The following is a 23,166-nucleotide window of genomic DNA, read 5'->3' as shown; positions in this document are numbered from 1 at the left end:
TTTCGATTTAAAAAAAAGAAACGGTCCAGCTGTCGCTCGCAATGTCTGGTGTCGAAAAGTTTTTAGGTGCTCCTGCACTCTTGAGGTTGTTTTAGTGTTGGGTGGTGCTCATGCACTTAAGAGTGGTGCTCATGCACTGATGGAAGGAGACGACGTGGTCCAGCCAGCCAGGGTTGTAGATGGCTCCATCAAAGGCCTCTGCGTTTCCAAAGACTTAGCATTGTCTTTGGCAACAGAGATCCTCATTGGACCATCCCCTGCTCTGGTGGCACACGAAATAGTTTACACGTGTTGTGCCAGATAGTCACAACTACGTATAAGTTCCCATGTAACTAAATAATATAAATCGTTCCTTTCATCAGTGGACAATGGTGTTATTTATTTTATTGAATATTTAAACAACATACAATCATGATATGTGAGCATATCATTACATCCACCCTACGCTTTTTTGTGTTGTGCCCTCACAATACCACTTATACAGGTGAGTGTCAGCGTGATACATCAATTGTGACGTTAGAGAGAGTTGAAAGTTGAAAGCTGAAAGTTCAAAAAGTTTGAATACAATGTAACTGGGTAATTAATTTTTTTTTTTTATACAAAATTTAAGGGTCGACTATAATATGATTTGAGCTTACATATAATATAGGAATATGTGTACAGGACTGAAGCTTGAGTCTTCTTCCACTCCTATTCCATTGTTGCTCTATTTTTATTAATGTTACTATTTTATTTTTAAATTTAAAATTCCTAACTGGTGGATGATAATGATTACTTTACAATTTATTAAGTTTTAACATTTTTGTATGTAATGACATATTGTTTGCTTAATTTCTAATTTTACAGTTGGTAATATTTGACTTATGACTACTTAATTGTACTTTGTACTTAATTTATTTTGTTATCTCTATAGGATTTGTCTTATTTAAACTCCTTTTTTTAAATATTTTATTAGCTTATTTGTTTATTTTAGTATTATTTATTTTTGACTTTTTGAATAAATATTTTATTTATTTATTTTTCATACTTATATCAACTTAACTTAGATTATTTTTTACAATTTTTTTTTTTATATTATGCAATAGTACACAGGATTATTATAACGACGTTTACTACGACGTTCGTGCGTCAAATGTAACAACCTAGTATTATTGCGTTTCCATTTAATGATGTATCAGTTTTTATTGTAGCGTCAGTACAAAAACGTGCCTGCCTTGTGCAACAATACTTCCTCTGCGCATTCAGCCACACTTGCCATAACACAATGAATTAACCTTCTAATTTATCTTGGACCATTGAACATAGTTAAACTCAAGTACAGTTCTGTACCGTCGACCGTTCACAAATCAAGTTTTAACGGAAATCCGGAATTACCATAGTCCGATTGCCTACATCTTGACAAACAGTACGAATAACAATAATACTCCGAAATGTCTATGAAATTCACTGGTTTAAATTTATATCCTCGTATTATACTTACACGATTAACTGAAGAGGAGATAGAAAAGTATACTGGCCTGAATCATAAAAATAAGAGTACGTCAGAATCATTAAATGAGTTAAATACTCCTACTAGATCAACGCAACAGGAGTGTCTGGAAGATGATAAAAAAATTGAGATACACAAAACTTCAAGAACTAGAATAGAACATACTTCATGGCAATCTTCGATGAGGAAATTCAGGAATAATGTTGAAGCTACTGATGTGATTGAAGAAATCCAAACAAAAACTATAACTGAGATTATTACATATTCAAACACAAAGAAAAATGTTAACGGAAATAAAAATTTTGATTGCAAAATATGCCATGCTAATTTTTATAATTTTGAAAAATTTGTAGTCCATAAAAATTTAAAACATAAAAGTAAACCTTACGTTTGTGATGTTTGCAATGCAAAATTTTCTCTTAGTGCTCATTTGAATGTACATAAATGTAATAATTATCTATGCATGGCAAATCCATCCACAAGTTTTGAAGAAATATCGACTACTTAGAAAAGTAGTTTGTCAATAAATTCAAGTAGGGACAACAACAATTCTACATCAAACTCGAAATTAGCAAAACAATCAGAAACATCAGTACAACGAAATGAGCCGAACAATTTGACTCAAAACGTATGTGTAACAACTCCCAATATAATTTTACGAATAACAAAACATAAAACATTTAAATGCGTAAATTGTGTATTTGCAACAGGATCTGAAACTGAATTTCTTAATCATTTTGATAGTTGTAAAACATTTCAAAGAGTAGTTTTGAGCTCCATCGATGTAATTTGTACTAAATCGTTCAAATCTCAATCAGCATTAAACGGTCATATGAAATGCCATTCTAAAAGAAGCAAAATTTCAAAAAGAAAACTGATATTAGACAAAAAGAAAGAGGAAAATCAAAACAAAAATGGTAGCATAATAAAATCACAAAGCATTGTTTCAAGTATTCAAAACAGAAGTGAAAAGAGTAAGGATTGCAATAAGGAGTTCACTACACGCAACAAGTTAAATATTATAAGTTAAATATTCATTCCAAGCAACAAAACAAAAATGATATGTAATATATGTCAAAAAAATTGTTTATCTAAGACAAGCTTTGAAAAGCACTTGCTATTACACAGAAGTGTTAAAACGTCTAATGGTAAAATAAAAATAACTAAGAGAACGAGACTCTTAATCTCGGGGTCGTGGGTTCGAGCCCCCGTTGGGCGCCACTTTGTAATAACGCAAAAACAAATTAAAAGAAATAAAATAAAAATAAAATATAATTCAACTAAAATAATACAGTTAATACAACTAATAAATATAACTAAGGCTCCTGCCAATAGTTATATTAATTAGTAGAAGATATTAGAAATAAAATGGTGTTTGGTTGATTTATTGAGTTACTCTTATAAGAGCTGGAGAATAGGCTACCAGATATAAATATTAAAATTGCGCTATTACCTTCCTCCTGATCGTCGGAGTGTTCTCGAGGTCGTGATTCGAGAACGATCAAGTACACCGTAATAACAAAATATTAATTATTAAATTATAAAAAATTTAATAAATACAATATAATATATGAATATTGATGCGCATGCACCTTACCTTATTCGCAGCTGTGTTTGATATGCAGTTGACGTAATAAGATAAATAAAGGTTTTTTATTAAACACTCAGATTAAAGAAAAACAACACTGTTAAATTTCGATTTAAAAAAAAGAAACGGTCCAGCTGTCGCTCGCAATGTCTGGTGTCGAAAAGTTTTTAGGTGCTCCTGCACTCTTGAGGTTGTTTTAGTGTTGGGTGGTGAATTTAAACAACATACAATCATGATATGTGAGCATATCATTACAAAACAAAAAGTTTTCGATACCTACACAATTTTTATAGATTTTAATATCGCTTGTTCAAAATCACATGCAAGATATTGAAGTCGGGTTTAATCCAAGTTTTAATTAGTTTAACATTTTAAATAAATGAGTGTATGTTTTTTCTTCTTTGTTGGGCAATAGAGCGTATATAAGTGGGTGTAAACCTCCAAAAGCTTCAGCAAGTATCACAAAAACTTGAGAAAAAATAGCTGGAGCGATTTTAAACGTTCCATCACAGTATACACTATTATTACGCGACCACATTATAAAATAATTAGATAAATGATTTTTAGTATCGTCACGGATTGACCACATTCATTATTATATATATATATATGTGTGTGTGTGGTATGTATAGATATATCCCCGGAAGAGCCCTTATGATTGCATAACAGTATAATAATATTTTTCTCTTTATTACAATAATAATTTTCCTATCAACAACCATATAACTGTAACTATAGGGACTAACAGTCGTTTGCAAAATCTGCTGCAAACAGTCAATTATCGTTAAAATTGTAATTATAAATTTAATACCTAATCACAATTACTATACAGAGTAACCTATACTCACCGTTGAATCAGCTACGTAAAGTTAGCGGAGAAAGCTTCCACACGTAACTGTTTATACGGAGCATTACGCAAATTTTGAAAATGCTACAGTTCAATAGCACTAATCGAGCACTAAATAATGGTAAACCTAGCGAAAATTAGAACTCGAATTTTCCCACTAACATCACGCACCTGACAGAAGCTATAAAAGTTACGATTTTTTATCAATATAATCAATAATGAACGCAATTTTTAATAGGTAGCGTATAAAAATAACTTACGAATTTTCGATCGACACAATATAGGCCAATAGATTATTATAGTTAGACACAGGTGCGAGGAGTAGATTTGAATGATTGAAAATAGGTCCCCCCTCCCGGGGATGCCACTATAACAGTTAACCAGTTATATATTGGTTTCTTATTTACACTGCAATTTTGAATGAGGAAAGATGTAATTTATATTTGATTGTATATTATCATCTCTATGGGATATATTCTCCCCGTCTCCTATCAATGACTTATCCAATTTAACTATGAAACATCACCACATTTAAATTCACTGTGCTAATTTTAATGATTAAGGTACCTATAATGACAATGTTGAAAAATAAACACATTTTTTTTACTTTTTTTAAGTGAACCATTAGAATTTATTATCAATTATAAAAATGAGTACAGAAAACAAAGTAAACTAGAATTATGAAAAAATACGTGCGTATTTTAAACAAATCGTTACTGGCCGAGTTCCTCTCCCCACCCACGACACCTCAAAACTAAAAGAAAACACAACACCCTTCTGCATATTAAACACTGCTTTACAATTTACATTTGTGTACACTCGCCAAAGATCGAACATCGAAAATACTCAAAGTCGGTGCGTGGACCACACTCATACACTATATACACATACCTAGTGCATAATAAATTATCATTTAATATGTATTGAAGGTAAAAACATGCACGAATATATTTTATGCCATTTCCTCGCATTTTCGGCAAGTATCATGTAAAATGATGTCATGAATTATGTTTCAATATCAAAAATAATGAGTCTCGTCTTCGGGGGTATATCTATAGGTACTATAATATATTGTCAGAAAAACTGCAGAAACAATGACGACGACGTCACCGCCCGAATAAGTTTTCAAGCGCTCCCCCACAGCTTCGACAGCAATGGACGCAGGCAGCAAATAACCGAGTTGAAAACCCTGTCATCGGCACCGACATCGCAACAACAACAACAACAACAACAATATCACGACGACTTGTGATGCATTCACAGAGTTTTGAGCAACTTTGCACCGCTGGTACACTATAAATCATTCATCGTTGCGGGTTATTATATGACGACAATATTATGGAGCCACGAATATTATAATAAATGGATTCATGTTGTTTACGCTCTCACTCCTATATTTTGACTGATTATATTTCACTCAATGATAACGGAACGGAAGTTATGTTACTATTGGCTAATATACAGTAGTATCGAGAAATTTAAACCACCTGCATACTAATAAGAACACTGACCGTCAATCGGAAAAAATTTAAAAAAAAAACATTGACAAATACATTTTTTTGGCATCTTTTTGTTCCTCTTCTTTATTATTATGATAATAATTACTTTTATTTTCACACACAAAGAATATATGTGCAAAAATTTAACATCAAAGCAAGATACAAAAATAGTAAGTAATTCATTATCATATAACACACGCAACACATATAACATCTCATTAAAACTTTTCAGTGTCTTGTTGCTATCAAAAAAATATTTATATACAATACTATAATATGATAATGATAATAATAATAAGTTAAAGATTACGATATAACAACAAAAGTTTGAAACGATATTCTCTCCTGTGGTTTCGCAACGATTACGTCAATTGGTGAAGAAATGACAGTATTTTAATATGATCGACACACGCGCTTACACAAATATAACTTTACTCGAATAAACAAATAAATTTAAGTATCCCTGTCTAAAAAAAAGCATTTAAAAACATTTTTTTTTTTAATAATATAAAAATATACTTGTTTAAAAAATTTAGCCTGAAATAAATACTAACATAAACACTAATATTATATATACAAAAGTGTTTAAAAAAAAAACTATTTAGTAATAGTCACCTACTTTAAAAATCAAAACAATATAATATTATATACATACGCAGATGTGTGTGTATAATTATATATATAAATAAATGTAATAAATTATCAATCCATATGGATATTTTCAATTAATGTTAAATATATATATATATATATATATTATTATACAAATTTAAATTCGGATCTTTCAACTCATGAGCTCGGTACCTGAAAAAAAATATTTGATTATATTATTGCATACAATTTCAACGTTTTAACTACATTGTAAATTAAGAAGAGGTATACTACAGGAGTTGGTTAAATTAATTTATTAGACTATATTTTCAGTGTATTTGTTAGGTTCTTGGAAACACGATATATGGAAATAAATATAATATTAAAAACAAATTTTTATCGATTCCGATTGTTTTTGTACGCACCAGATGAACTGTAATATAAAACATCGCACTGGATATTTTTAATGAGAATTTAAAAGAAAAAATCCTCGAAACCATTTCTAACGGTGGCGGAGTATCGTTAACATTCGGCCACGATTGGCTTACGATCATTAGCTGAGAGTATGACATCGAGGGGGGAATCACCAAGTGATTGAGGTGAAAATAATCCACATGAACCGGACAGGGGGATTAGGCACAGTGGTATTTTTTCGCGGTATACGACGCCAATCGTAGCTATACATCAAGTGTCAGGGCAAAAATAATAATCATAATAATAAGGAATTAAATTGTTAACGATGTCGAAGAGAAAATAAAACGCACCGAACGAACGCGAGTAGAAAGAGGGACAGAAAAAAAATAATAACTACAAACGGCCAAGTGCATTATGTATCGTCGTCGTGTCCCACGTGAATTGCACATATACTCGTATAATAAAGTGGTATATATACATATATATATATATATATAATAATTTTATTATATTTATAATATAATAAAATAGTGGAGCGAAAATGCTCGCGCCGCAGCGCACAATATTATTAATATCATCGTTATTATCGTTGCAGATTTACGGTGGCTAAACATATATTGTATACAGTATATACATTTAATACATACATCGTGTTTACTGTATAGGGTTTCTAGGTTTAATTGACGATAAAAACAGGTACAGGAGCCTAAGATAGCCCGAAACGGTGTACACTTCGAGATTACCGTGTGTGTGTGTGTGTCTGTTGGAGAAAAAAATATTATTTTTACACAATACGCACATACAATACGGACAGATCTGAAATCGAATGGAGCTAATTGGGCGGCTATATAGAGCCATATTATAATAGTTATACATAGAATATAGAAGACTTTAAACAGACGCTGCTGATAAGACCCAAATCCTGATACCAAATCGGTATAATAATAATATGATATAATAAACTCTCAAGTGTCAATATTATAAATTGTAAAATTAAAGCTTAAAAAATATTATATGATTTTTCGGAAAGAAATGTCTGTTGTTCTGTTAAATTCGACATGCAGTCCTATTAATATGTACACAATAAAGTATAGATGATTCTAAATCTCAATTAGATTCAAATTAACAGTATTTCACGAAAATAATGTTTAGTGATAGGTCCCTTCAACTATGGATATATTTTGCATTTAAAATAAATCTCATATACTGGAGACATATTTTTAAAACTAAGCATTTGTACTTCAGCATACTTCCTCACGGTCACACCTAGACCTAGTACAAGCCAGATTTGGTGTGGTTATATAAATCCACAAACTGATAAACCACATTCTACTAAAAATTTCAATCAATAATAAAATATTAATCAAATAAAGGACGGTAAAAATTAAAAAATAATATATTAACCAATTGTAAGTCAAAGAAAAAATCAAATTAAAAGTTCCAATAAAAAATAATTTGAATTGTAAAATTTTACTATTAACATTGATTATAAATATTATGGATTGCTCATTGCGGTACAAAAAACGTTGTGCTGAATTTTCACCCAGCTATGGTATATATAAACAGGTATTATAGTGCTGTGCGTTTTAAAGCAACTTTGAGTGACGGCACTCGAGAAAGTTTTCGACGTTATTACCCTGCATGCTGAGACCACCGAATGAGGGGAAGGAGCAGGCCGTCAAAGTGGGAGGAGAGTGTGTGTACCGACCGGAAATGACACGGCCGCGACATAATGATGATTACGATGATATTATGCGTTACGGTAATTGCGGCACCGTCACCGCCTCTTGTCCCCCGCAAGAATTTCAATGATACAATAACAACCAACGTACGCGTATTATAATGCACGTCTATGCATCACGACTTCCGCCGTCTCGTTTTACGTGATTACGATTTTTCGAATTCGGGTGGTCACCGCGGTCTTGCTGTTCGTAATAATAATAATAAGTCTATAGTGGGTTAAAAGTCAAAACGGAAATAATCACGTGGAAACGCGATTGCGGCTTTGTATATAATACCCAGAGGCAATATAATAATGCCGTATAGTCGACGTTGTAGTTATTGTCCAACGTCAACAGCTCTCCGCAAGAATACGAGCGTGTCTACTGAACATTATATATATATATATGTAAAACACACAACCACACAAAATTTGGAAATTATAAGGGAATTTATTTGTCTACTGATCGATTTATATTTTTTATAATTTTTCACTAGCGCTATAACGAAATTGCCTCATGATTTTTTATTTTTCATACTATTTTAAGTTATAGTGTCAATTTTAATACATTACTCGTTGTTGTGCGGGGAACCACGATACAATCGGATTCGCATTACTATTAGAATGCAAAATATTCTATATCTGAGAGAAACGAATCATTTTATAAAAGTACAACATTTTAACATGAAAGATAATTAATAATAATATGATGAACATTCGTATGCAGTAAGATCGTACCGCGTCAAAAACATTAATGAAGAGAAAACACTATTTTATCGTAATACTACGAATCGATTACGACTTAGACTATGTTCTGTATAAAAAAATGTTATAAAATTATAAACGATCCATCAGTAGTGATAGTAAATAAAGTAATGGTGATAAAAACGTCATTAATTAATAGTTTTAATTCAATCTCGATGCGCTCAAACAATGCGTGTGAAATGAAAAAAAAATGTGTCAAGAAATACAAACACAGGAAGCTGGGACATCCGAACAATAATAATAGCTCATATAATGTCCCCTTACATATTATATATTATGCGGTACAAATGAGTGTTAAAGCCATCAGTGTTTTCTCACATTCCATCATCGTTCTGTCACACTACTTATATAATATTATCCAGTTTAAAAACGAATCTTTTTAAGGGACGATCCGTTATGGCTCAGTTTTATTTAAAAAAAAATTAATGTATGATGTGAACAACTAACCTTTGAAGCCAGCTTCTTCCTCAGCGACGAATTCCGGCAGGTCTTCGGTAGGTTCGTCAAACTGTAAAAAAAAATGTATTTAAGAATGGAAAACGGTTTTAAAACATTGAAGATATTGTTTACATAGGAGCATATATTTAAAAGTTCAGTAAAATACCATAGAGAACGGAACAGATCTACAAATTCTGAAAATATTAGGTAATTTAGGTAGGTGCCAACATCTTCATTTAATATAGGTGGTCAATTATTATTATTATTATTATTATTTTTTATTAGAAATAAGCCTCAGCAGCGGAGGTTATTGGCTGACATAGTTTACATTGTTTAGGAAGAATTATTATATACATTATTTACATATAAACATTACAGCATAATAGATTATAAGCTATTAATAAGGTTGGTTCAATTATCATTAAAAGCTAACTCAAAATGTATTTATTTTGCTTTTATATCTATGATTTTTAAGACTTATAGTAAAAACAATAGCTAGATAGTTTTATCATTTATTTAGATAAATATAGGTTTATACTATACCTACATCGTACATCTACAAATTGCTCACTGTAAAATAGAACTTAGAAGTATATTTTGTAAGGAAAATATTTCACATATACCTAAAAATCGTTATCAGAATTCTTCGCGGCAGTCATAAAATTAACTGTTTTTATCAATATCCCAAACACAATTAGTACTATTGAACATCAATATAATATGTGGTTTATAGAACTGACCATCTGTAGCGTTCGCGATAATAAATCATTGATGGCGTGTTTTATTGCAATAATATGTAATGTATAATGTATTATGTCTCAGATGCGCAAAGATGGCAATAATATTTAACGCGTTATATGATCCTCTCCTACAGTAAATTTATCCATGATGATGTATGGTTAGATGTATGGACCGATGAGTAATTAATAAATACCATAACAGTCTACCTCATCACATTACCGATATTTAAATTTGACCAATATATAATAATATTTTAACGAACAATTATTACGTATTAATTGCGCTTTAATACGCTTAGTACGCTGGTGTATAAAATCAGTAAACATAGTCGTTTCTGAAGGGGAAAAACAAATAAACAATTCTAATAATGCTTGTTCAAGTAGACTATCTATATGTATTAATATCACGTATGTGTGGTCTCTATGCTCTGGCGGCGCGCGGGATACGATGATAACATCATATTATTACGAAAAGAAAAAAAAACGGCGATTTAAATAATTTTCAATTAGACACGGCCAATTTAATATTTCGTACAAACCGTCAAGGGAAACTTTATTATTAATATACAGATGATGGAAAAAACGTTTAAGAAGAACCTCCACGCGAGCACACCTCTCATGGGCGGTGGAGTCATCGTTTCATTAACCCATTAGACGATTTACCCCGGCAGTCTAAGGGTTGTTATTAAGTAATTTTTTATTTATTTTTTTTTCTATCTAATATTATAATTAAATATTATCATTGCTTCTCGATTTCGGAACGCAATATACACACACTCGGAGGGTATATATATATATATATAAGCAAGGCGTACATATGGCGCCGATGCGTGAACGGTTTTGTATTCTACACTTCATATATTATCACGACGATAGCACATGTGTACATGCACACATATATGTGTGGGTGACAAGTCGACGCCGTGGGAACGAGCCTGGAGGTCTGGACGCACATGTACCGTTTTTCGGGATCAAACTGCTGATATATATATATATATAATGATAAAGAGAGATAGTTTATTCGGGAGAGCAAAAGCGCCCTACGTGTGCATGTGGTGTCAACCCGTTACGCGGAATACGGTAGGTTGTTGATCGGTGCTCTCTGAATACACACACGCACGCGTATACCTTCTTACGAAAAAAAGGCCATTGTCCCCATTACCTTCTCGTCACGTGCACATTACAGTCATTGGCTACCGCCGCGGTCGTTCATCGGACCATCAAGGCGTCCCGGGAGACATGAAATACGTCATGACGTTTGTACAAAGACGTCAAAATATTTTATGAAGCTCCCGCGATTAGGTCATTAACGTTGAAATCGTAAGCCCCCAATGGTTTTGTATACGGTACATACATTATGACAAATTTCTAGTTTTTTACTAAAACAAAACGACTGTACCATATTATTATAATGTAATGCTTTTGATTTTGATTTTAACCAATATAACTGATAATGTCAACGATTATCTAAAAGTTCATTAGACAAGAAACAAACTAGAAAATCTGGAATAAGCAAATTGATAAATAACATTTTTTTTAAACCTATTAATCAATGTGAAAAATGAAACATATTGGTAAAATATAATATAGTATACCACAATTATCTTTGTAATTTCATATGTAAAAAACGTAACGATGGCTTGGATAGGTTTTTTCGAATTTTTTGAATACGTAATATATCAATTATTTATCATTATAATAAGATCCTAGTCGTAAACAAATTAATGTATACATATAATTTGAATACATAAATTTGATATGAGTGATAAAAAAAGAGAAGCTAAATGCCACGAATTATTATTGTTTGTTTAAGGCAGGTGATGGTTGGCCGGTGGTTGGAAAGAAAAACACATACACACCAAAGTAAATGGAGAACTGGCAATTATTATGCTCGGGGATTCCGGAGACGAACGAAAAAAAAACTAACCTGGTAATTCACGGAGCACGTGTCTCGGGTACCAGACACGATCGCGTTTCAGTAGGTACACAGAAAAAATAACGGACGACGAAAACGCGTCGCCGTCCGTGAAAAAAAATCCTAAGTAAATAGTTTATTTCAATTTGAACCCATTCAATTCAGCTGCCGACAGATCAACTCGATCGTTATTATATTATATATAAGTACCCATAGACATAATCTACCTTAAACTTTTTTTTTTGTTTTCGAAACAATACACATCATCTGCAATACCGGACTGTTGAATATTTATTAAAAGATGTAATACCACTGTGTACTTTGGGTTGTACAGGTGAATCGCCGGAGTGTGGTGTTCACGAATCATTTGACGTGCAAGTCATCCATTATAATATAATTGGTGTGCGCGATAAATGGCGGTGCTGTACAACAACCAATTGTTGATGCATGTAATATTATATGTATATTATATACATAGGTATATAGTAATTAAAAACAACTTATTTCTAGACAAATTTTCAATTTTTTTTCTAAACACTAGATGCATATAACTGCTTCTCAGTTATCGATTTGTCAATAACCAGCTCCACGCTTGCATCTAAAATAAAATTGAATGTTTTAAGTTTTTACCAACGATAATAGTAGTGATCACTGACCGATATCCTTAAAATCATCAGATCAATCTAGCCTAATACCTTTCCTCCCAAATGGAATATCAAGGAACCAAATTGGTGCATATGCAACGACCTCATATGTCAATCGATCTATAATATTACGTAACAATTTTTATTTCAATCCCTGCTTTTATTATTCATAAGCATAACGCTATTGCTCATCGGTTTATGAATTTAAAATTTGTTTATAAAACAGTCTGCGATTGAAAGGACTTGTAGTTTTTAGTTTTGTACTGTTCTTCTATTTTAATAATAGATTATTATATTATAAATGTATCCAAAACAGGGGAAATGGGGAGCAGAGCTTGTATAACTGTATAAGTATTAAAATATCGAGTACCTATATATCCATTTCAATGGACAGCGTATTTAACCGGTAACTAATATGAACTATTTAATATTAATCATGTTGATTGATATAACCAATTGAAATGTCAAATATTTCTATAACACTTGTTTGATGTTTACGTAAAACATAAGTTTGAATCTTGATATGCATTACAATAAAGTTAGTTGAATGTTATATTTTAATAGTGGGTTTGTTGTATAGAAAAAAATACTTAAATTTCAGAGGACAAATAAATCATTGTCAACATTTAAGTAGCAAAAAGGTCAATAAATACAGTAATTCTCGTAGTCGGTTTGAGAGCTTAACCTATCTATGGCAACCATTCACTTCACCGGGAAATCTTTTTTTTTTAAATACTTTACAAAATATATTCCAATAATTCTCAAACCACACACAATACATAGAAACAACTATTTACTTATACTCTCGATACTGTTCGCAGTATGAAAATATTTCATTTCAAATTATAACCAAGTTTATATTTCACTCAAATTATTTTTATTTTATTTACCTGTGTTCAGTATTTATAATACAAATCTAATTTTAACCATTTCGAAGTTATTAGTTAATTATTAGCATTTATTATAAGGGTACATTGGTACAACTAAATAAATGAGGGATATATTACTTTTACAGTTATGTTTTTTTCTTATAATTAAAATCTTTGTCGTTATAACATTCATTTGAGTATTAAAGCTCAAAAAAGTGTTGTGTGACACTTTTCCAAGGAGTTATTTATTCTAGATGATACTGTAAAGTTCTTTAGTACATAGCATAATCATAATAAAAAACTGCCAACACAGGTTAATGTTATGAATTATTAATAGTATCAAATATCATAAATAATAAATATATATTATTTATAGTAAAATTAACTAGTTATGTTATTTTATTGAATTTATCTTAATTTTATAGTTTAAAAAGAAATATTTCTAATAATTGGTCAATACATTTTGCTTACCTTTGCTAGAATTAATGTATCGGGAAGAATTTCTAAGTCAGCCAATGTAGCTTCGTTATCGTCCAACATAACACCTTCTGCTGTTTTCAGATGCTGATCATTGGGCATGACGTTGAATGCACCCATGATCTGCGAACACAAAACGTCAACATTTAAATTATTGTCATTAATTAACACGTATTATAGTCTATTCATTTATTGTTACATTTAATTTGAAAAAGGCACTAATATGTTATCCCAATTATATTATCTATATTTCTATTTGACAATAACACAGCTTCACAAGAAAATAATTTTAATATTGTGATACTATGATACTAAATCCAATTGGTTAAAATAAACTTAAAAATATTATAACACTATACCTAACAGTATGAGAAGTAGCATAAATATTGTATTTATTTTTTGCCAATTAAGAACAGTTACATTACATATGGTAAACATTCTTATGTGTTGAATAATTAAATAAAATAAAATATTATTATGCTCGTAAGCAAATAAAAATAAAACTTACAAAATCAATATTTTACCCCTTTGACATTTTTTTAGACAGTATACAGAAATATTGTGGATGACATTTGTCCTGCAGCTAATCTGGACAAAATACTATGTTAAAACTGTTGGGGTGCAGTTCAAATAATCCCGGAGCAGAGTTAAAAGTCGATAGATTTTGATTTCGTATATTCTCAGAATATATCAGTCAACCAATGTCAGCCAATCAAGCAATCGCAGGTGCTAAGTTAACTCTTGTCGGTTTGTTTTCTCAGTAAGTATATTTTATTGTTATGGATTAATATTTAAATGATTTCAGTCATTGAAAATTATACGTACAACTAAATATATGACTAATATGCACATGTCAACCGAATAACATACGAAAAATGACATTCAAAAAGTTCACACGGCAACGATTAAAACGTCAAACAAAACGCGATGGCAGAAAAAAATCAAATGAATAAGTTTAGTGTGTTGCATCAAGTTTATAAGCGAAAAAAATGAAAAGGGTTTTGAGTTATCCAATGTCCAGCCAATTTAGCTCAGAGGGTAGGAAAGTTCTCTCGGGTGAAGTTCACACTCTAACACACAGTTACAATTTCGCAGAGCAGTTAATCACGTCCGCCCGGTGTCCGATACACTCTCTCATATATACACAGTATGTGTAAAACCTTTGAATTATGATTAAAGATATACCGAGTAGAGATTGGATGGGAGAGGGACGAGATGGTGCATCGGTAAGAGCGAGAGGGCGAGATAGAAGGAAAGGGTGACTTCTTTGCAGTAAAAAGCAATACTCGGCCTTAGGGGTTTTGCTGTCGGGGCCAGCACTTACGGTCATTTAACCCTCTCTCCTAACCTTCATCTAAATGTTCTAGATTAATAATAGAACGGTGAACTGTTTTTTGTCGTCCTTTGGTCCAGCCTGACGTCATTAATATTTCCTCTTCTACTGCTCCTCCTAAACAGTCAACTACTAAGGGTCCGAGCAGTAGTAGCAGCAGTTATGATAACGAATTCGGCGCTTAAATACACATACTAAACACCCTCCAAACACTATTACCATTTGCTCACTCGACATTTGCATCCCTCAAACGGATTTGTCTCCGCCGGATTACCCGCTCAGTTGATAACGTTCTAATAAATTATACCAATTAAGACGGTCCAAGCAGTTTAATTACAGTTAACGTCTTTGTAAATATCAGAAATGATAAAATTACATTTTAAATTATATTTATCCGATTTCAACAAATACGACCAAGAATAACTAAACGAAATAGATACTCTTCGATTTGACTAAATCAAGTTAGACGTATACAAAATACGATGAAATTTCAGAACTTTAATCACTATAATGTTCAAAAGTAGTTTGTTATGAAGTATATAAGTCAAAATCATATACTCCAAACAATTTTAATTTTTAATTATAAATTATAATTTTAGGTTTAAGTTGATCTTGATATTAATTTAAAAATAAATATAACGCTCAGTTATATCTTAAATATTGATGGATAATTTTTAACGAATCAATATGTAATCAAAATAATATTCTTACAACTTACACAACTTACAACTATAAATTCACTATAACAGGAGAAATGCTTTTAAATAGTAATTGCTTGTTGTTGTCTACAAAAAAAGGTTCGTTTATGAATAGGAATATAGATTGATATAATATATAAGGTTAATAAAATTAGTCATAATGATTATTATAAATATTTTTTCATCGACGTTGTTAACTCCATTTAAGTTTTGTATATTACCGAACCAGCATATAATACTTAACGATTGTGACGTTTTATAATTTTTGTAAATTACGCTTTTAGCTACTCTCATCCATTTCATTTTATTGCAGCCACTGATAATTCTATATCATTTCATTACCTTTTGATAAAACACACAGATGCTTTAAGTAAAGTTTCGTGTGCATAGCAGAGTTTAGTATTCTAACAATTATTTACATATGATAAATTAATTTAATAGAGGCCCAATTACCGTGTATACCAGTTATAAATGTAAACCTATAATGGCCTTACAATAACCGTATACAATTTTTTTTTAAAGTTAATTTTAGCCCAATTCCCTAACGCCCTGGAATATATTCGTCAGACAAAAAGGTAGAACATGAGCTTTATAAATCACTTTATTAACCAAGTATAAAAATGTATTTTTTTTTCGAATAGTATTGAAAATCGCACCGCCATACTACCTATAACAGACGACTGCAGGCTGTAAAACATTTCGGGATAAATATTACAATATTTAATAGAATTATTAAACAACACTCGGTCTGTGGCCAACATTGACGACCAATAATCGAATGATAATAATAAAAATAATATTATCGCCGGTTCTAGTCGATAATAATATAATATTATAACTTAATGTTTTCTACGGCGCGAGAATCACTGCGGTCGCGTTAAAGTGGTTACATTGCTCGAGTTTTCCATTTGTCGTTCTACGTCGCTCATAAAAAGTGCGTGTCGTAAAAAACAATTGTTTCGGTCGAGGTGATATGGTGGTGATGGTAGATGGCAAGAGGAAGGGAAAATCAACATAAAAAACCAAGATTGCGGCGGCAGCAGTTAAACGCCACCAGCGCGTCGCGAAATATTCTGCCCGTGGCGTCCTGCAGTGTTGCTACTCCGACTGCAGTCTGCGCGAGTTCGCCCCGTGTTTTTAATGACTCAATATAAAGTATAGGATAACAACACAATAATAATATAAATAATCACCACGACGACTTTGACTATTGTGGGTTGGTCATGCACACATAATGAATATTTATAAGATATAAAGCCATCCGCACACGAATCATATATATCTCCCACAATAATGTATAACATATTTTCGCATTGCGTCCTTAAATTTTCGAAAGAGTAATACCTTATAGCGTCAAAATGTTTAAATTTCTACCACGTTACAATAATTAATTTAAATTTACAAAATCAGTAACATATTTATCGTAGAATCATAACGCGAGGAAAACTAGAAAAGTAATTTTGTAACAGAAAAGTTAAAATTCAAATTTGTAAAAAATATGTATGCCAAACTTGGTCGTAGTTAAAAGTACTTTAAACAATAATATTATTGACTTAGAATGTCAGTCACACGAGCACGTAACCAAGTCTCCAACAGGATTCTATAACACAATTACATTAAGCCTGAAGTTTTGAAATGTTCAAAGCTGTCAAGTTTTAACCAACTGACTTAACTGAGAAAACAGTGAAGATGAAATGGGTTGAAGTGTGTGAATACACGTCTAATATAATAACCAAGGACTAAGTTTTGCAAGCATGTATCTTTCAAAATGACTGCTCGAATATATATTATAGATTATAGGCGTTGTTACCTAGCTGTAGACATAATGTAGATTTCAGTAGAATTTGAATTTTGTATAAAAAAACTTTATAAGGTTGATTTATTTATTATATACATATTATTAGTATTTAAACTCTTGAATATTATGAGTTCTTTTATAACACTAAATATTAATACTTTTATTAATAAATAATTGTATTGATTAATATGTTAGGTTTATGGTATATAACGATAATTTAAATGCGTTGTTTCGATATTGTATTAAGTATTAAATTATATACATATAGATGTAATTATATCAATATATCAATATAACAAAATCATTATTGAAATTGTTGAAATTTTATAAAAATAATATCCCATCACAAAAACTTTAAACTGGTTTCTTCTTCAATTACTCGTGTAAAATTGAATTGTAATATAGACGACATACACACGCACAGATGTAATACATTTTCTATGATGGAAACCCATAGATATATAACCAACACTCACAAGTATGTGATATAGTTTGATGGTAACATTAATAACAAACCATCAATTATATTATGATAAAAGTTAAATAAAATGTATCCACTTATTTCCTATAAACGTTATAGATTATATTGATGCGTTAAAAACAAATTTTTTAGCCACAAGTTAAATAATGTCAGAAAACTTGAACTTTAGGTCTAGTGTTTAAACTTTTATTTTACGTCTGATATGCTATTTATGTAAATAAATTGTAGAAAACACAATATCGAATATAATTTGAGAGTCTAATACATACTCGTAGAATCATATTATGATTTATGGCCACTCAATTTTCTTTTGGAAAACTATTTATTATAAGTATCAAAATGTTCTATACATAATACAATTAAATGATATACAATATTATGTATAAATTATCAAAATACAAATATATATATTATATATTAAAGAGAACATAATAGATTTATGGGAAAATAAAAGTTTTAAATGGTTATACTGTCAAAAATAACAGTTACCTAATGATTTTTACGTAAATTTTAGATATTTTTTAAAGATTTTTTGATCTAAGTACACAGTACGTTTTGGTATCATGATCGCATTAATTCGATGACAGTCAGTCATCTTAGGATAGATTTGATTGACTAATGTTATTAACTACTTGCTAATGGTACAATAAACAAAATATGTAGATTTAACAATTTTACTTGTATTATTGTTATTATCTGCTACCTACACACATTAAAAAAAAATATTTTTTCTTTTCTTTTGTTCTATGTCACGCTGATATAATAGTCATACACTCATACGGATAACTTAACTCAATTTCAGTGCAGAAGTGCTATTACAATACACACGAGTTATCTGAGGGTTTATATAATTATATAATAAATTAATAACAATCGAACAGTGTGCAACTACAAGTATTACGGCAATCTCGAGTTATTATAACCGGCTTACCTTCATCTTGAGATCAAGCAACGTGTCGTTTGAAGAAACCACGATCAGTTCACCCCTAGGCCTTCGGTTTCGAGCACTCCTTCTGATTCCCAACTCTAATGCGCCGTTGTTGACGTACGTGGGAGCGGCGACCGTTGCGGAGGTACTTGTGCCGTTAAGGCACGCCGCATCCAGTTTAATTTTCTTCGAACAGTTGCCCCATAACTCATCCTGTGAACCAAACGCGCAATTTAGTATTTTAAACATAATTCTGCGACACAAAAACATCTTGAAACTGTTTTCCAAAGCTGCAGTTGGTACGCAAATAATAAATCTACATGTATAATAAGCGTATGTACCAATCTTGTATATACTGCAGGCACGTCACTGGTGCCGCGGCATGACAAAGTTATAGGGGGTAATATACGTATACACGGTTCGGTAATAAAGTCGTATACAGTCATATTTTACGAGCTGAGATAAAATCACGCCCTATCGGTATATTACACTTATGACACATCATTTCTAATTATTGCGGTATGTGCCTTTGTATCAGACCCTTTCGATTATTCGCTAGTGCTGGTAAAATGAGACAATTTATCTAACATACCGTTAACACACACACACACACATATGTGTACAGAAGGTAACATTTAGATGAAAATTCTGAAAATTACCAACTTGGCGACCGAAACAAAATAAAAACAAACATTTTGTATAATAAACAATGGTCATCGCGGCTGTCGTGTAATAAGTCCAAGTAATGTAAAAAGTACACGCATTATTATTTTATCTCTCATCTACATAACCAACACTTATTGATAATACATCAAACAGGTAGTTAAAATAATGGAAAATTCATTTCTCCCTTTACTTTCTTTCTTCTCCATCGTGTTTACTTTTTATATCAGTACATGTTATATAATACATGATAATATACATGTTTTTGATTTATTCACGTGTGACATTACAAGTCGTTTAAAAACGAAAACAATTTCGTTCGTTCTCATAAACTGTAAAAAGTACAATTATATACATAAATAGGAATTGATACTAGGGATAGTGATTATTATATAGTCTATCAATAAATTGTGAGTTTTTTGGATCAATCTAACTACTATTATATGTTGATATATGTTGTTTAGCGTTTTAAGCATATTGGTAAATTTATTTACAATAATCATCAACAGTTATTTAAGTAAATATATTATTCAGTCATTGTACTCAGGGCAACTAAACCATATAGGTAAAATTAAAACTTAATTCGGTACTAAGTAAAACACCTGAATTTATCTTTGAATTAAGTACACTACAGCAACGTGTCGTCAGTTATATAGAAATATACAGATAAGGATAAAAATTAAATATACTCAAAAACAAACATGGCAAAATAAACACAGCAGTAGTTTTTAAAGGTCACAAATTATTTTTAATCACGATGAGAAAAAAGATTTCTTGCTTCTGTTCCTGTCGATTATCAGAACTATGTATAACCGGGGCGTAAAAAAATATTAAAAAAATTATAGCAGCAAACACGACAGGTGCGGGCAGAAAAAATATTCTCATCACAACATACCTACTATATATTATACACACATACGCACACAATTATTAATTATATCTACTTCAGAACTAGGAAGGCGTATACCAGCCGCAAGCTGCGACCTGTCAGATACCAAAAAAGATACTGCCGTTGCTGCTTCTACCTCAACAGCAGGATTTATACATTTTATTCGAACGATTATTTTTCACCAAACCTGATGATTATAAGTTATAACATATAGAACAAATGGGTTAATTACTATGTTTCGGTACTGTATTTATTATGTTTAGAGCTTAATTGGGAGAATTCTTATCGATATTTATAGCTACATTGCGATTTAACTGGGCTTAAAGAAAAAAAAACGAACACAAATTAGACCTTGTATATATACGTAGAAATCAATGAAAAACAACAAATAACACCTAATAATAATAAATGTAAAAATGTGCGATGGCTTCATAAATTATGTGAGTATTATGCTATAAATACATAGGGTAATTATTTAAACGTCTTTGAAAATCCCAATGCTCTCGTTTCAAACTTATTATTTTCCGTTTTGACAGTATAGACCTAAAAAAGTATATTATACATAGGATATAAACAACAGGTGTCAATACGCTACAGAGTAATTGTTGAAAATTGTCTATATAAGATATATCCGTGAAAAACTGTAATAGATTTCTTAAGATAAAACAATATTTTTCATTTTACGTGTATTATACTCTTGAAAATTATTTCATCCTGCAAAATAATATATTATTATATAAATTTTAAAATTTTAAATTTTAAAAAACATTTAATTTTATCATTTTTGATTCAAAATTCAAATTCATTAACACAAAAAATATCCATAATATTACACGAACAATTTGTATTGTTTTTTTTTTTTTTTTTGGCATTTAAACATAAGTACTAAATTGCAGCACAATAAATGAAGTAGCTTGCATAATAATAACTGAACAAATTGAACAAAAAAGATATTTCTGTATATCTGTAGTAAAGTAAAGAATGAATGATTGTGAAGAGCTGCTATCACTAAATACATTATAAATTTATTATTTTTTACAAGTTATCACGTTGAAAAATTAGCTGTCAGTAGTTGATGTTGTAAAACAAAATTTACTAACACGCGATGACCATTTCATTCATGAAATCTCCAAAACAAGAAATATTAGATCTTTTGTAGTTAAATAACAATATTCAATAAAGAAGTTCTTAAATATATTGAACGTAGAACCTTAAAAAAACTTCATTATACACGCAAGACAAGTTAAAATTATTGATATTATAATTATATACGGCAATCTTTCTTATCAGTTACTTAACAACAAAATAAAAGTTCCAATAGCATGCAAAAATTTTTCAACATTTACCTAAGTATAGTATAGTTTTATTATATAATTTTACGTTAATTGGTGGAAACAATGTACAAATAAATGTACACAAAAATAATGAAAACTAAAAGAATTTTTAACATAAACAATATTAATCATTGAACAGTTTTTTACGATTAACTGTGCTGACTAAACATTGACTTATATATTATATTGTTTAAGGGTATATAGGTCGATTCACACTAACGGTACGGTCACGAACCCTTATAAATACATCTTTATTTATATTATACATAGATATATTTTACCTATTAACAGGCCATGATCGTACCGTAAATGTGAATCAGCCTTAAATGGCATTGCGACAATAAATCCAAGTTGTGTGAATCTTTTTTAATTTTTAAACCAGTCATTCTTACAACAAATTTTCTAATCAAATTTATTAATGTCGTCACTTTTATTTTACTCAAGTGAATCATTATACCCAGTACCTTTACCTGCGGTGGATGTCCATCACACCATTTTGCGGGTTAGTATTGAACTAGGGTCGATGTGTGAGATAAGTAACAAACAAATGGGGGGAAATAAAAATGAAGAAACGTACCGATCTTCACGAGTAGAAAACCCACCAGTCTGTATACAGCCTCCAACCTGGACATTAGGTCGTAAACCACAACAGTAATTATTTTGACGGCCCAGACGCGCGCACATACGCCTTGAGGATGTGTTTTATATTTATATTTGGTTTTTTTTATTCGTTAGGTTTGCCCATCCTTGTCCCCGGCGCTCCGACGGGGTTTAACGTCCGACTTTATTATAGGTACTTATTCTGATTTGTTTGCTAGGGTTCAGGTAATTATAATGCCGCAGTTAAGGCCTTGGTATGTATATGTGTGTAAATGGGAAGTTTACGATTTTGCACATGATTACAGGCACGAGTGGTGCAGCAGCAACCTCTTTATACAATTTATACAATATAATAGTGCATGCATCTCTGGCGCGATGGCTTTATTACCAGAATATTCACCGTCAGTGTCTGCGCCGAGATGAGAGAGTCCTATTATTATAATATC

At 31.0% G+C, this 23,166-nt stretch overlaps 1 protein-coding gene across 1 annotated transcript in view; it reads right to left on the bottom strand.

Moving 5' to 3' along the window:
* Window positions 1–353: 353 nt before the first annotated feature.
* LOC107173161 (ubiquitin carboxyl-terminal hydrolase 48-like) overlaps window positions 354–23,166 on the bottom strand; it is a 46,453-nt gene continuing 23,640 nt past the window's right edge. Inside the window, exons 15-18 of the mRNA XM_015523580.2 lie at window positions 19,238–19,447; window positions 13,991–14,119; window positions 9,361–9,421; window positions 354–6,227 (exon numbers count right to left, since the gene is read on the bottom strand). Of these exons, the coding sequence (XP_015379066.1) occupies window positions 6,208–6,227; window positions 9,361–9,421; window positions 13,991–14,119; window positions 19,238–19,447 (420 nt within the window). The 3' untranslated portion in view covers window positions 354–6,207. The remainder of the gene's footprint in view (window positions 6,228–9,360; window positions 9,422–13,990; window positions 14,120–19,237; window positions 19,448–23,166) is intronic.

Source organism: Diuraphis noxia, unplaced genomic scaffold (genome assembly GCF_037042655.1).
Source record: "Diuraphis noxia isolate RWA-SAM2 unplaced genomic scaffold, SU_Dnox_SAM2 contig0004, whole genome shotgun sequence".
Classification (NCBI taxonomy): domain Eukaryota; kingdom Metazoa; phylum Arthropoda; class Insecta; order Hemiptera; family Aphididae; genus Diuraphis; species Diuraphis noxia.
This window is presented reverse-complemented; position numbering and strand designations above follow the sequence as displayed.